Raw genomic sequence first — 15,525 nt, forward strand, 5'->3', positions numbered from 1 at the left:
GGGTCAATGTTGGGTCCATTAAGTTATTAGAAACAAATACAGTAGCCTATGGAATAACTTTGTTACATCTTAAAGGAAGAAAGCATAATGTTTTTTTTTCATTGCTTTATATTATAGAAATATATGAACGCTGTACACAAGTTTTCTTCTCAGAAATGAGCTAACGTTGGAGGCCAGCAAGATCTTCTGCCGTAATTGTACACCAGGTCATATTGAAAATGAACCTGCTAAGAAGGATCTTTTTCAGTTTTAAATCTTGCCATCAAAGAGTTTATGTAGCAAAATCTGTTACCCCCATCAGCTGACATATTCAGGCACATGAGTGGGTCCTCAGCTCCATTGCCTGATCACTGCTACGCAGACTCCCAGGTGCAAGCAAGACAAATGTGAGACAGGAAGACGCTTCTGTATGTCTGCAAGACTGTACTGACTTCTAACAAAATTTCCAAGGAAACAGGCATGATGGTTCTGATGATGGTGATTGGGATGATAGTGATGAATGAGACATCATAGATAGATGTAAACGTACAGATGTTCTACATGTGTGTTTGCCATGCTGGCTGGGAGATGGGCTGCACCATGGCAGTGGTTGGCAGTGGCTGCTGCAGCTCCCTGCAGAGGGCGTCTCAGACAGAGACAGAGTGCTGGATTTGAGATGGAGAATACCTGGCTGGTCACCTGGATTCTGGATCAATGCACTCAGAGGACTCCAACAGTCTACTTATATGTGAGGCAGTCAATACATTTCTTTTTCCTACCACTGAACTCACAACCTTAGCATTGTTAGTGAAATGCTATACCAAATGAGCAACAGGACCTAAATTGTAATGAATGCTAGGATGAGACCTACTGTGACATTAACACGTGATTGCATACCATATTTTGGGCATTTTTGAGCTGTAATGCATATATTGTAGAGCTGTCCCACCTAAAGGATGGAAGGAAGGATTTTCTTTCCCTGCTGCTAAAAATCTGAAATATTAGTGTTTTATAAAATTAATTGCACATATGTTTAATTTTGGTTGGTGCCAAAAACTGAAGTTGTTGAAGTGTATTATCTACAAATTTGCTACATTTCATTTCTCATTTCACACTTGGTACTTAGTCTCAGATGTTCAGATGTACAGAAAAAACAGATACTTTGTGTTGTGAAAAGTGAAATATAAATGTCATAAGCATAATCAGCAGCATGTGATATTTATTCCTTTTTTTTTTCAATTCAAATCAGTTCAAAAAAGTTATGAAGCAAAAAGGCACTTCAAGAGCCAATCAAATTTCACTTTGCGACAAGGCCCTTGTGGCCCCACACCCCTAGATCTGCCCATGGCCTGACTGCCCTGAAGACAAACCTGGAGGTGAAGGGTCGTCCTATTATACCTTTTAAATAAAAGCTGCCACTAGATGGCAACAAAAAACAATTTCTTGTTACAAAAAGAAACTGAATAAATAGTTTTGGGGGGGTATTTTGTTAAAGTTGGTTTAAAATTATACAACAAACTGTTTTAGGAAAGTTGCAGGGCCTTTAAAGAAAATGAAATAATATTTTTGGTATTTGTTTGGGATTAGAGTGGGGAACTCTGAAATCACTGAGAAACAGACTAACACACTAACACAAGGTTCATCCTGTAGGAGTTAAATTTATGTATTGACTAAAAGAAGCTGTAAGCTGTTAAGGTATTCATAGTTACATTCTATACATACAGAATCATACTGTTCCCTAACAACTTTCCACATCTTAATCCACATCAGTTGTAATTTAGGCCACAGTTAAGGTGCATTCCAGCAGTCCTCATGATGTGAGCGGTCTATAAACAAGTGCTTGGTGACATGCAGGCAACACAGCGTGCATACTAAAGCAGCTCACAGAGAAACTCCTGCCGCTGCTCTCGGTGTCTGCTCCACTCCTCTGTCCAGAAACTGCAGATTGATTGGCTTGGCAGGACAAAGCAGGGTTCTGGTAATCGGCTTGACTGTGGTCCCAGCAGGATCCGGCTTCACTTGGTAGTGTTTTATCAACTTTAAAATAGAAAAGAGAAGAATTAGCTCAACTATAAATACTTGAAATTATATTTTTGATATTTACTGAAGTGAGGCAAAAAAAAAGGTTCAGATGCAGTCCACATTTGAGTTAATGATTATGTTTAATTGTGGTTTTTAAGTCAGAAGACTGAGTTGAGGGTTTGTATTGAGCCCACTTTCAAGAATTGTACACCGGTTGGTGTCCTGTGGTTGGAGGTTGATTATTTATGACATTTTGAGTAAGATTAAAATTTATTTGCTCAAAATTGAGATTGAATTTTCTGGGCTTTCAGCGCACTGCAGTTTAGAAAACACATACAAGTAGACAATCAGTTTACAGTAGTTTCAACTTAGCCTTAGGCTAAGGCTTAACTGAATCAAATAATCTGACAAAATACAAACAATTACAATTGTGAAATGTTGTGCTAAGTGGAAACGGATTTGTTGTTGTCTGTCCTACTTGCAGCACATTGCTATGTTGAGTTGTGTTGTGAGTATTCAGATGTTTTCCTAACCTGTTTGTGGTTTGTTTATTTCCACGTTTTCTGAAGCGTGTGTTGAACTCTCTTACCCAAAAAAAATGCATACAACCAAATGAATTACATGAAAATAAAATTCTTTTCAGCTTCTGGGTAGAGCAAACTGCACACTTTAATTTCTCTTCTAGATAAACAGTGACATTCAAACCTAAAAACCTTAAAACCTTTGATGAAACTGTTTTTGCATCCTATTGCACTTTGATGCTGCTTAAATGGAGCAGATAATCTTGTCTGTCTGCTGGATACCAAATTTGCAGGCCGATTATGATACCCAGCTTGACTTCATTGGCAATGTTGGACGACACTTGCACAAGAAACATCTCCTTGCCGAAGAGAGTTCCAATCAGTCCTTTTTTGTCTCTCACATAGCAACACACAATGATGACGTCAAATCCAGAGTGATGGGAATGCTTCAGAGTGGATATTTGTGTAAGATCCCTTTCCAGTAACGGAAAACCTCTAAATACTTGTAAGTCATTATGAAACCTCCATTGTTTGTGCTTGGCAGGGAATATAGAGTGGATTCTTTCCTCTGGACAAATCAGTGTTGTAAGTATGCTGTGTGTTAAGGTTCCCTGGCTGAAGCAGAAAATAAAAGCACCATTATTGGAATAAAAATACTATTTTGTCATAGTTATACATGATTATAATGCTGAGGTCGATGACCTCTCAGGGTCACCATAGGTCAGATAAAAACTGCCTCTACATCCGAAGCCTTGGGCAATGTAGATTATATGCAGAAATGTTTTAGTCATACAATGTACAACTGGTTATGTGTCCCGCTACATGTGTGGGATTTTTAATTAATTGCCGGTCTCAAGAAATTTACAAGTGGAAACTCTTAACAGTGCATCTAAAATGAACCAGAGTGCAACTGACTTCATTTTAAGGGTAGCTGGTTAGGGAAACTGTTTACATGTTGCTTTCAGTTGTCTGTGCTCAGTATATCAATTAAAATTAAGATAAACAGAGCACAGCTGATGCTGCCATGGTCAAACATGAACAGCACATCTTTAGTTTGAGATCGAGAGATCGATTTATGGCAAAGTGTCAGCCCTAACATGCACTGTGTCAGTTGGCCTCTCAGTCAGAATACAGTAGGTTGGGAATGACTTGCAGCCTCAAATGAGGGAGTTCAACTATTTCAGAGTTATTGTTCACAAGAAATGGAGCATGATATGGACATGCCAAGTAGTGCAATGTCAGCACTAATACAGGCAGAAAAGGGAGCTGACCCAGAAGTTTTTGGCTCACCAGTCTAACCTTAACTGAAGGTCATGCATTTTAGGTAGTGACTCATTAAGGATTATTGTATTATTATTTGTTACGCTGCTATCTCATAAATGACTGAGATAAAAGCTGGATGGCTGTTCAGCAGTTCCACATGGAGAAAATGTTCAGGTCTCCAAGTATGTTCTGGCTACAGAGTGTAACTGTGCTACAATGTGTAACTACTGTGCTTGCAAAAGAAATGAATATGTGATAAGATATGATAACTGAGAAACCTCAAATACACGTGTATTTCTTAAATTGCAGAAAAGCAAAAATGCTCACCATGGATTAATGATGACAGCTACGACAGAGAAAGCAGCTACCCTAGCTTACCCTGGAAAGGAGCAGATACATCTCCAGCTCAGCCACTCGCCTGCCCAGACACGCCCGAATTCCAAAACCAAACGGCACAGACCCAAACGGGTGCTGCTTGGACTTATCCTCCGCTCCTCGGAGCCATCTCTGTGGCTGGAAGGTGTGGGGGTCGGGGAAAACACTCTCGTCATGGGACACACAGTAGTGGCACAGGTGGAACAGCGTCTGTCAGAGATGACATGGTTTTGTGTAGTTTTCATAAAGTAAGTAAAATGTTCACATGACCTTCATGTCTTCATACAAGTCAGTGCATATGTGGTGTGCTGTTTTAAAGCTTTGTGATTATCTTGAGATGAAATGAGTACATAAAGTTTGAGCCTGAAATGTCAGAAATTAGACTGTTGTTATAGTACTTTTATCAAAAGTATGCAGACAAGAAGACTCAGCCATGCACCATATTGTATGGATCAAATACTATTTTTCTAAACATATTGCTTTTGCACTTAGCAGTACAGATATAGTTATACTGGAATGCACTTCATCATTTTGTACTAACAAGACGTGTGGCAGCTTGCAACTTTGCAACAGCCAAATAAACTTTTCAAAGCAAGAAGCAAAGTGAGATCTAAACATTTAATAGAGTTTGTTTTGTCTGAGGTGTTCCTGAAGCTGTCTCACCAACACTTGTCACATGTTTTACTTGTTTCCAGCAGCGACCAGCTCCTTTACTCACCTAAAATTATATCAGTTAATCGATCAAGACAATCTCTCAGCACCTTAGAAATATATTTCTTTTGTTCTTTTCTAAATCTTTGAGGAGACATTTACTATGGGATACAGTTAGTAAATAGAGATACAGTTTTTATTTCACTTCAGGTTCTTTATTGTGCTCATTTTGGTTAAACAGATATATTAGGTTTGTTATGAATTACCACATGCCTTGCTACTACAACCAAATAATGTGCAGTTATACTGCCAGTCATTTTTTTTAAATGAATGGACACAAACGGCACGAACACATGTGAAAATAGCCAATCCTCACTGTGCAGCACATTTACTTATTAGTCAATGAACATTTCAGGACATGTGCCTCACCTTTTTGGGGAAGAGATAACCTCCTACCACAATCTCATTTTCAACAGTGACGCGGGCATTTCCTGGTACCACTGGATACAGACTGTTGATCACAGAACACCATGAGGAGTCAATAAAAATTTTCTTTAGCAAAAACAACTGTCATTAAGAGTGCTATGTGTAAATATGTAACCTCGAAATATGAAACACATTTCATAAATAAAAAAAACAAAAGGCAAATATAAAACAGATCTGCAAATGCAAACATATTTCACCCCAAAAAAATACTAAATACATTAAATTCTGTGAATAAATTAATTTTCGAATGCTCTCACGTATAGAAGTGAGATGCATTGCATTTTACAGACAGGGAATTTGAAGACAAACTTTCTCCCAGTCCACTTGTGTTACTCAGCCATTTAAGGACAGTATGTGATCGCCCTCCGACAACATCCCTGAGCAGCTTTTATTTTGCAGTATGCAACACAGCATGTTATTCAAGCTGTTCTGAGGATATGTCACACTGATTCAGCCGCCACCAGAGCACACATACATAACACCTCGCCGACAGATGACAGAAGCTGCAATGACTCACAGAAGCACGCAGCTGCAGTACATACTAGAAGTCAGAAAAAGTATGTAAAGCGGCAGTAACTGCTGGTTTGTTGAGCTGTCGAGCCATCACCATCAGTGTCACTGTATTGCTAATTAACAGGAGGTGTGGCTGGCACTTCTGTAGCCAATGGAGCAATCAGCACGTGTGTTTAAAAAGTCACTTCATGTTGAAGTGGGAGCTGCAAAAGGGGCTCCATTGTATGAACACAAAAGAGTCTTTCGAGGGAGGACAAGTGAAATGACAGACTAACATTGTCAGGGCTAATTATCGTTTGCTTTGTCTGCTTTTTTGTTATCTGATATGCATATAAGTTTCTGTTCCTGTGCCCACTCATCTTGCAGATACCATAGACCTGCTACGTTTACATGCACAGTAATATTCCACGTTTTCTGAATATGACAATATTCTAAATTTTAAACCGGTCATGAGCTCAGGCGAGATTGCATCCTTTCTACCAGAGGAAACATACTACTAACTGCTGTTCACTGTAAGAACGTGAAGCTCCTATGATCAGATGTCCTGTTGATATACTGATAAAAACAAAAGAACCCCTCTAACCGCAGCGTCTCTCTGATGATGGCCTTCAGATACGGCATCTGAGCAATGTCATCACTGACTGGCACTTTGTCTCCAGGACAAACACTTATCACTTCCTGGTACAACTGTTCTTGGATCTCTGGATTCTTTGCCAACTCGTACAGACACCATGAGATAGTGTTGGAGGTCTGCAACAGAGAGGAACACAGATTGTTACCTTCTGTTTCTTCATATCATGTTTCAGCTTTGTGCCCTTTCATGGACAACTGATCTGGCGATCTTTAGGTGGAAAGATATCTAGGTTGGAAGTGGGCTAAATACCGTGCAGTAAACTCCCCCTTCCACAGAGTGCACACACACTGTATGGACTCACAGTGTCGACTCCTGCCAGCAGGAGTTCGGTGATGCTGCCCAGGATCTCAGTGACCGTCATCTGATTACTGAGCAGCAGGTGTGTGAGGTACGCTCCCTCCACGCTCTGGTGCAGTTGCACGTTCTCCTGGATTTCCTCTATTTTTTTCTGCACCAGGTCTTCAGCTAGAACACATGACAGAAACCAACAAAACCAGACAAAAGAAAGTGAACACTTTTGACCAATAGATGGCAAAAGAGACACACTGTTAGGGAGCTCGTTCAGACACTGACGTGGAATAAGGGCAGCAGGACCAGTGGGCTGGACTTTGTCCTTTTAGGGAGCCACCACAGTCTATGGTCCATGAAATGCTGTGATAATGCAAAGTGAAAAACGGTCATGAAGCCTGAACTCTAGTAACCTTTGACTACAACTAGTAAAGGGGAGGGGCAGAGGAAAGGCTGTCCAGGCACACATAACACTAACAGCACCAGGGCTGGAAGATAAGTGAATTGAGCAGCTATTCAAGACCCACAAAAGCCCTCTGGTGCAAACTGATGGTGGGCTTTGGACTTGGATGTTAAACAGTTTTTGACGGGATTTTACAAGGCTGAAGGGTTAAATACGTCCCCATCCATAAGAAAAGCTGGCAATTCCTACTAGAAAGAAAATCTCAAAATGTAAATGGTTTTAATGAGATTTTTAGCTTGAACATTCAGTTTCATTCAGTTTGAATTTAAGTAATAAAAGTTCTTTAGTATCTCATATTATTTTTTATACAACTTAATGGGAAATAATATTCTGTGTGATTTTCACAGGGGACACCTAAAATTACTGCATTTGTACATTTAATATGTCATAGAATGTAATGCAAATGCATTCAAATTGAATCAGCACAACACAGCACAGCTGCCAAAAAGACTTCAGCGGCAGCAGAACTCATTCATATTAAATATTAAACCCCAATACTTCTGCCCAGGTAACAAAAACTGTGAAGTACTCTAAAGACTCTAAAGCTTGTCTATTTACAAAATTAAATGTATATTATGTATATGTTACAGTTTGCTAACACTCTGTGTAGTATTTGTATATGTATCTCCTTAGCCAGTGATGGATTTCTTTGCATCAATAGATCCTGAGGCATTAGAAAAATCTAAGTGTGTAAAAACGGCTTTTTGCAAGTGACGATTTGCCTTTGACAGTATAGTGCAGCTGTAAGAAAACATAATGTACTTGTTTTGCATGTTTCACTGTTTAAGTTTCAAATAGCTTTCAGCAAATGCCTGACACGTGCAAATACAAAATATATACAGTAAGCAAGCTTGTCATACAGTGTGAAAACATGAGATTTAAAAAAAATGAAAATGAATTTGGTTAACATCAAAGTTGCTCACCGACTTTGAAGAGATGATCCCAGGTTGCCACAAACTGTTTCCAGAAAGGCAGGTAGGGCCAGGTGGACTTGGGGAAGAGAACAAGGATTGGGGAGAGCCTGAACATTTCCCCCACAGAGAAGATGAACGCCTGGGTCTCCTCAGGCACCACCTCATTCATGCAGCCCATACGGCTCTCAAACAACACTGAACAGATCCCTGCATAGGAGAAGAAAATGATTATACACACACTGCATGGCTTCTGTAACCTTCCTAAGGACTGATTTAAAAAAACATGTATTGGTCTGTGATTTTTTCCTCCATTCTGGAGCACATACAGTTTAGATAAGTAAGTGGACATATAAACAGTGAACCCATATGTTCTGTGTTTCCGCTCTTCTGGTTTCAGTCTTTCCACCAGATTTTAAACCATTCAGCCACATGAGCGTTAGTGAGCTCCAACACTGATGATAGCTGACCAAATATGACTCACAGTTGGTATCCCAGTAAGTTTTTAAAATTTTTTCCAGGTTGGCAAAGGCATGTACACTACTCTGCCTCTGATTGGCTTACTCTGATATTCTCACCCTAACCCTAACCAATCTCAATCCTCATGCCTAAACCTAACCAACCCGACCAATGAAGGCAGGGAGTACTAGCTACTCAGGAAAAGAGCAGGACAAGTCATGACTTCACCATAAGTTACAGAATCAAACCCGCAGTTTTATCTCACCATATCTAATCAGCTGTCAAGGCCAAAAGACTCAACATCTGTGTCAAAGTCAACACCCTGAGCACTGTATGAGCAGGTACACTGACGGACTGATCTATGAACACTAGCCTAACTCTCTGCTCCACCCACATAAAGACACCTCTGCGTTGTTGAATCATTAGAAAATATTTGGATTTCAGGTTGAGGCAAATTTGTGAGAAAGCTACTAGATCTTCACTGTTCTGCTGGCTCAGAGCGAAGCAGCTCGGTGAAGTAATGCAGACTGCTGCTAATGTCTGCAGTGGAGGAAGAGTCAAGGACACTTCCTGCAAGGCTGATAGCATTTTACACTGTTATCTACCACGGCTGTGTTTGAGAGATAACCTGTAATATGATTAACAAACAAAAAGACATCCAAAAAAATTTAAAGCCAATTAAAAGTTACAATCAGGATGCATAAAAAAACAGATGTTGATTGTGCAGAAGTGGTGTGTAGTTTTTAATAATTAATTGACCTGATGATCTTAAATTGTGCTTTTCTTGTTATAGTTTAATCTGGTGTGTTTTCATTTTGCCTTGTTATGTCCCGTCTCTTTGGATCTGATTTTTGAGAAAGCAATTATTGATTAACCTCTTTTGCAAAGATTAGCAGAAATACACACACTATAGTTTTTTTGTTTATTCTTGAGTGAAAGTGAAATGTATCTCTCTTCTGGATACATCTATATCACTAATGAAAATGTCTTCATGCATCTAAAAAAAGATGAGTTTCTATAGCTGATTATATAGAAATATCCCTTTTGTTTGCTCTCTCCTGACCTTCAAAAGCAAATTTGTAGAGTTCTCCAGCCAGGTCATTGACCATAACTCCCCCACCGCTGGTTTCTCTCAGCCAGGCCACTCTTTGGATGAAGTCTGTCACCACCTCGTTGATGATTTTAGTGTACGAAGACACATGTTTGGGTTTCAACATCCGAGGATTCAAGATGCTGCGGATGCGCTGCCACTTGGCGCCCATTCTGCAAGCGTGGATTAAAAAAAGGATTACACACAGAATGAGATAAAGTTGTTTATTTGCATTAAAACAATTCCTTTAATTGTTTCAAGCTTAGAGACAGAGAACAGCAGGCCTGCTTTAGACCATGTCACTGGAAACTTGCAGTACTTGAAATTCTTAAATGTGTTAAATCTGACTTATGTGACTCTTGTTTACTTGCCTTTTCTCTTATTTTCCTTTCATGATGAGTGTTACGTGCAGGTAGGTGTGTGTGTTAGTGCATGTGTGTCTCCTCCTGTTCTCTCTTGTGTTCCACAGGTGCAAGCTCCTAGAGTGGATCCACTTGTGTAGCCAGGCTGTGCTGCTGATTGGTCCATTGAAGCTTAAAGCTGGCCAATTATCATCCGGGGTCCTTTATATACAAAAGCCAGCACACCTGCCTGCTCTCTCTGGACCTTGATTTTTTTTTTTGGTCTGTCACCTTGTGATGCTTGTGTTTACTTGGCAAATTAAGGTAGAGGCATGTAGTGGGAGATAGAGTAACTAGGTAAGTTGGGAGTACCCCATACGTTTTTGCAGCACATAGAAGTTATTTGTCTATGTACACTGGGTTTATTAGTTGGTGCCACCCACTGTATTTCATTTCTTTAAGATTTTTATTTTCTCCACCACCACAGCTCCATTAAGTTAATTGGTTGTTGCATTAGAGCCTCCAGTAACCCCTCGGCTCCGCCTAAATGGGGGCATAAGAGTGAGGCTGATGACATATTTCTCCTTTCATAAGCAAATCCCATAAGAAGACCAAAACCAAAAAGACCAAGACCACAAGTGCTGTTTTCGTATTCAAATCCTGATATTTCTCATTCCTCTGTGTCACACACAAAACTACAAAATACACATCAGTGAGCCATTGCTGCACTGGGTGACATGATCTTTCATTATCATGACTGCAGTTTATCTTGATTTAGATCCCATTACACCATCCTGCTGCCTGAAACACTCGCAAAACCTGCACTCATCTGCATCTGAAACTAGATCCCAATTTGGGAAGTGAAACAGGAGAAAATAGTGCATTGTTTGGGAAATGACCATCCTCCAATAACCATTTATTGAAGTTACCATCTAGGGAGACTTCTTAAAAAATGAAACCACGTATTTGTTTTTTGTGAAATTTGAGTCTTCAGGCATGAAAAGTTTTGGGAATGAGTGCAAGAGACAGGATAGGAAGTTGATAAACAGAGTAAAGTACTGTTGGTTTTGGTCCTTTAGTGGAATTTGCAGGAAAAGAGAAAAACACAGACAGCCTTTCTCACAGCACTCAACTGTCCTATCCAAAGGCAGAAGCAGTACGGCAGAGAAGAAAACATCTGGTCCCCGTCACATTCTTCATTTGTGAATGAAATGGTTGAAAAACACCTGAGTTATTCAGTATGGTATATAGGCCTCTCTGAGAGCTGTTTACCTCTTGAGTACGTCTCTGATGTCTTCACATTCTCAACAAGTAACAAGTGCTTCCAACGGGTCTGACAGGGAAAACTGGATACCATCGAGGTTATGAGGTTACGAGGCTATGAGTCAGACAGTGGAAATTATGGTTCTTGTCCCTGTTTGTATCTGCCCAGCACAGAACAGCACCAAGGAATAACAAAAGTTACTTTTGTGTGGTGATCCATGCACCGTTTCAACACATTATGAAGCAGCTGATCATATCTGTACCTTCACATGGGGGCCAAAGCCAAAAGTGAGGAGGCTGAGACTGAATGCTCCAGCAGGCTGACCTAACCAAATAAAGAGGCTGTCTTCCAAAGTTCCAGTCTTTTTTAACAAACCTCCCCTGTGTTTCCACGGACATTTTATTTGCTACAAAAAGACCAACTTTGGAATATCCCTGGATTTGTCAAACTACTGAGGACTGTGGATTAGAGAATGGATTGGTGTGTGTGCTGTTTTTGCTGTATATTAAACTTTGTCTCTTTTCCACTGCAGACACTCTGCATATTCAAAAACTGCTTCGAATCAGAATGCAGTTTAGATCTGGGACACACGGTGGAGGTTTTCACTTACTCTGTCAGGGGTCCTTGAGCCTGGTTCCTGAGCTCTCTGTAGCTCCTCCAGTGGGGCATGTCTGTCCGGACCGGGTGCCTCCCCTCCTGCCTGAGCACCTGCTCTATCAGCTCGGCGCTGGCCACATTCACCACGACCATAGGGCCATACTTTGACTTCCACAGAGGACCGTAGATCTTGCTGTGTTCAATCTTTGAGTAAACAGTCCGAGTTAGTAAGTTTGTTACTGGGTTAGATGTTCAGTGTACTAAAGAGGTGCATAACAGGATTTTTCCTGACGTATTTGCAATTGAAGTCAAGGCAATTTTATGTATACAGCCAAAAATCAAAAATCACAGTGTCTCAGTGGGCTTCACAATCTGTACAGACTGACCACTAGAATGAGAAAATGATCAACAATTCCTGGTTATTTCTGTAATGAATAAACACTTCACTAATTGGATAAACAGCTGGGATCGATTGTTTATAGGTGAGCTTTTGTGTTATATGTAATGTTGTGTATTTGTGGTTATATTATATTATATTATATTATATTATATTATATTATATTATAGGTGTACTTTAAGCAGAGGTTTAGATGCTTATGTTTCTGAATGCATATTTGAAAAACAACCTGCTAAATCAACAATTTCTGTTTTGTAATGTGAAGGTAAACTGGCATAGTTGTTGTTTATGCCAGTTTAAAGGCAAGGTAAACGAGAGACGCTCCTGTACTGTGGTAGAATCACCCCTCCACACACACACACACACACACACACACACACACCAATAGTCAAATATGCTCAAAATGTCAATATTGATATCAAAAATGTAAAAAAAACCAAAAAAAACCCTGTTAAGCTGCAACAGGTAGCCGCATATCTCCGTCCAAAATAATCATTAGAAAATGTAATCATAAACTAAACTATTCTTACTGTTATTAAGTTGTAACACAGCAGTTTATTCAGGTTGGGAATTCTGCATGTTGTGGGACATTTTAGAAAGTTCTTTTTGAAATGTTTAACTGATCCAGCAATCATAGCCATTCAGAAATTGTGATCAGCCCAGTCATGAACATCAGTGAGAATACTGGTGTGTGCTCAGCAGGAGACAGGAGAGCAGCTGACACAAGGAGGAGTGAATACTGATGGTTAGGACCCAATCCTGGTATCACAACTGTACACACTCCTGTAGGCCTCCATACACTTACCAACATTTTTTTCAGCTCTTTGAGTTTCGTTTTGAATTTGAAGTTTCTTGTGGGTGGGGTTTGATTGACATACTTCTGCCCTGTGCTGTTCTTTGTCTGATTTTCATGAAATTGTCTTTAGAAGAGGGAGAAACGGTCTGTATAATGAATGGTGCCAACGGGACGAGTAACATTCAGTTAATCTCAGTTTTAATAGGTCATATGCCATGCCATATGCCTAAATCTCAGATGCAAAATCAAATGGGCAGATAGCACACACGCAGAGAGAGAGAGAGAGAGAGAGCAAATGCACGTCTGTTATTTTGGGAACTGAACTTTTACAGTAGGCCTAATATAAACTGCCTTGCGACTCAACCGCACACAGAGCGCAGGGGCTGCGTGCCGTGCGGGGCAAAGCAAACGCACGGAGCAGGATCAGCAACAAATCACAAATAAACGACACGTCAGAACGACAGACAGGTACTCGATCCCGTCCGCTTCCGTCTCACTTACTTGCATCTGCTGCATCGTTTGGAAATAGCCCTTTACAAAGAGCCAGTTTAAGGTGGTTAGGAAGCTCGGTCCGCCTAAATCCTCCATCGTTTTCAGTTTGACGTTGTCGCCCATCATCGTGCTGCTGCTGGTGGTGGAGGCGTCGCGGCGCCCGATGTCCTCATAATCCACGGCCACTCTCTGTGCCCACTTGTGCTGCGGACGGTTCACCCGCAGTCCGAGGCTTAGCAGAGATCTCCGGAACATGTCACCCGTGTGAAGAGTGTTTTTTTCCCCCCTCTCAGTGTCTGAGATCCCGACAAGCCAGCCAGCCCCAGTGTGCGTCTGAGTGATGTGCAGGCTGGTCAGAAAGCGTTTGCGTTAGCTGTGACAGAGACAAGCACACCATTTATAGACCCCAGGCTCTGAGCCTCAGCGGTGGACTTTGATATTATCGCAAACTTCAAATATAAATAAATAAAAAAAAAGAACTGCTGATAATGTGGCTGCCTTAAGATACTGGCCGCAACACGCAGACAGCATACACAGGTCTGCATGTGTGCTGACTTTAACTTGTTTTATGGGGGCACATTATTTGAGCTTGTAGTTTTACCTTATTGTTTTCTTTTGTGTGTTGTTTTACATATCACGGATCGTTCCTTCATGAGATTTGTCTAAAAGCTGACCCACTGAATTAAGACGAACTCAAACTGAGGTGTGAACATGTCTGATTTAAGCACTGGACTGATTTCCTACAGGACTGTGCCACATTTATACGCATGGAAATGTCAGAATAATTTGAAATATGATTAATAATCACAGAAATTCTAGTTTGTTTAACTTCAGTCATTAAAAATACAAAAAGAAAGACACATTGTGAGATTTGGTTGAAAGCTGCAGCAAATGCAATAATTCAGTCTAATTAACGTTTTAGACAACATCACAACTTTGTTTTGGATTCACCAGCATGTTTTTCTATAAGGAATGTGTACTCGGCTAAGTCAAATAAAGTTTATTGCATTGTGTTGCTTTAATACTTTGTTTCTCTCCTGTGACCAGTAAACACATGATCAATTTATACATACTGTGCATTCATATAATTTTAAAAATGCTGCATTCAAGCCTCTTGCTGCCACCAGGGGGCGACTCCCCTCAAGATAAGGAAAATGTGGACAGTTCACATGCTATTTGAATTTGGATATATCACATAATTGTGGTCAGTCATAATTCAATGATCGGATACAGTGAGAGCCTTTCAACCAAAACCACTCAAATCCAGGAAGGAAGTCACACAAGAGTCACCTCCCGTCTTTGTTTGGGACAAATCTCAGAGCGCAGAGCTGTGCGTGCACGCGTGTGTGTGTTGGGGTAACATAACTTCTGTAAATCAGCTGAATTTTTCTGGTGCTCCACAGTTTTAAGCCACAACTGCCACTTGATATTGTACATACGTAAGGTTTTGAGTTACAGTCAGTGATGACTTGTCACAATGCAAAATGAGTTTCCACTTTGAATATTTGGTGCTACACCTTGTATTTTAGTTCTCTCAGTAGTGTACAAATCTCACTGCACACATGAATACTGAAAGCACACATGCAAAAGTCCCCTGCTTTCAGTAAGTGTCTGTAGGTTTATGGCCCGTCATGTAACAGTCTCTTATTGATTATTTTTATGTACTAACCTCACCTAAATAATTTCACATGCTCAAGAGGCTTTCTAATAGTCAAATAGCAAATCATAACACAGCTTTAGGTTAACTGGCACCTTTAATGTGATGTAGTTTGGTCTAATTTGTGGTTTACAAGTGCAGTGTGAGTGTGTGCTTGGGTATGTTAGCTCTATGTTAAACAGCAGAGTGATTAATAACTCAGCAACGAAACAAAGTTGATTAAAAGGAAGGAAGGTAAAGTCCAGGATATCCTGCTGTAACCTGACGAGACCTCAGGGTCACCACAAAAAAGAGATCAACATTTCTGACTTTTGCATCTCTTTATA

The 15,525-nt window shown here is 40.3% G+C and overlaps 1 protein-coding gene across 1 annotated transcript; it reads right to left on the minus strand.

Annotated features, from left to right (window-relative positions):
• Window positions 1–1,036: 1,036 nt before the first annotated feature.
• Window positions 1,037–13,960, minus strand: si:dkey-91i10.3 (cytochrome P450). The gene is made up of 9 exons (XM_046404489.1): window positions 13,552–13,960; window positions 11,871–12,061; window positions 9,629–9,828; window positions 8,119–8,316; window positions 6,746–6,909; window positions 6,394–6,560; window positions 5,241–5,322; window positions 4,164–4,370; window positions 1,037–2,016 (listed from the first exon to the last, which is right to left on the minus strand). The coding sequence occupies exons 1-9, from the start codon at window positions 13,795–13,797 to the stop codon at window positions 1,861–1,863; spliced, it is 1,611 nt and encodes a 536-aa protein (XP_046260445.1). The 5' UTR covers window positions 13,798–13,960; the 3' UTR covers window positions 1,037–1,860.
• Window positions 13,961–15,525: the final 1,565 nt, after the last annotated feature.

This window comes from Scatophagus argus, chromosome 11 (genome assembly GCF_020382885.2).
Source record: "Scatophagus argus isolate fScaArg1 chromosome 11, fScaArg1.pri, whole genome shotgun sequence".
NCBI classification, from domain to species: Eukaryota; Metazoa; Chordata; class Actinopteri; family Scatophagidae; genus Scatophagus; species Scatophagus argus.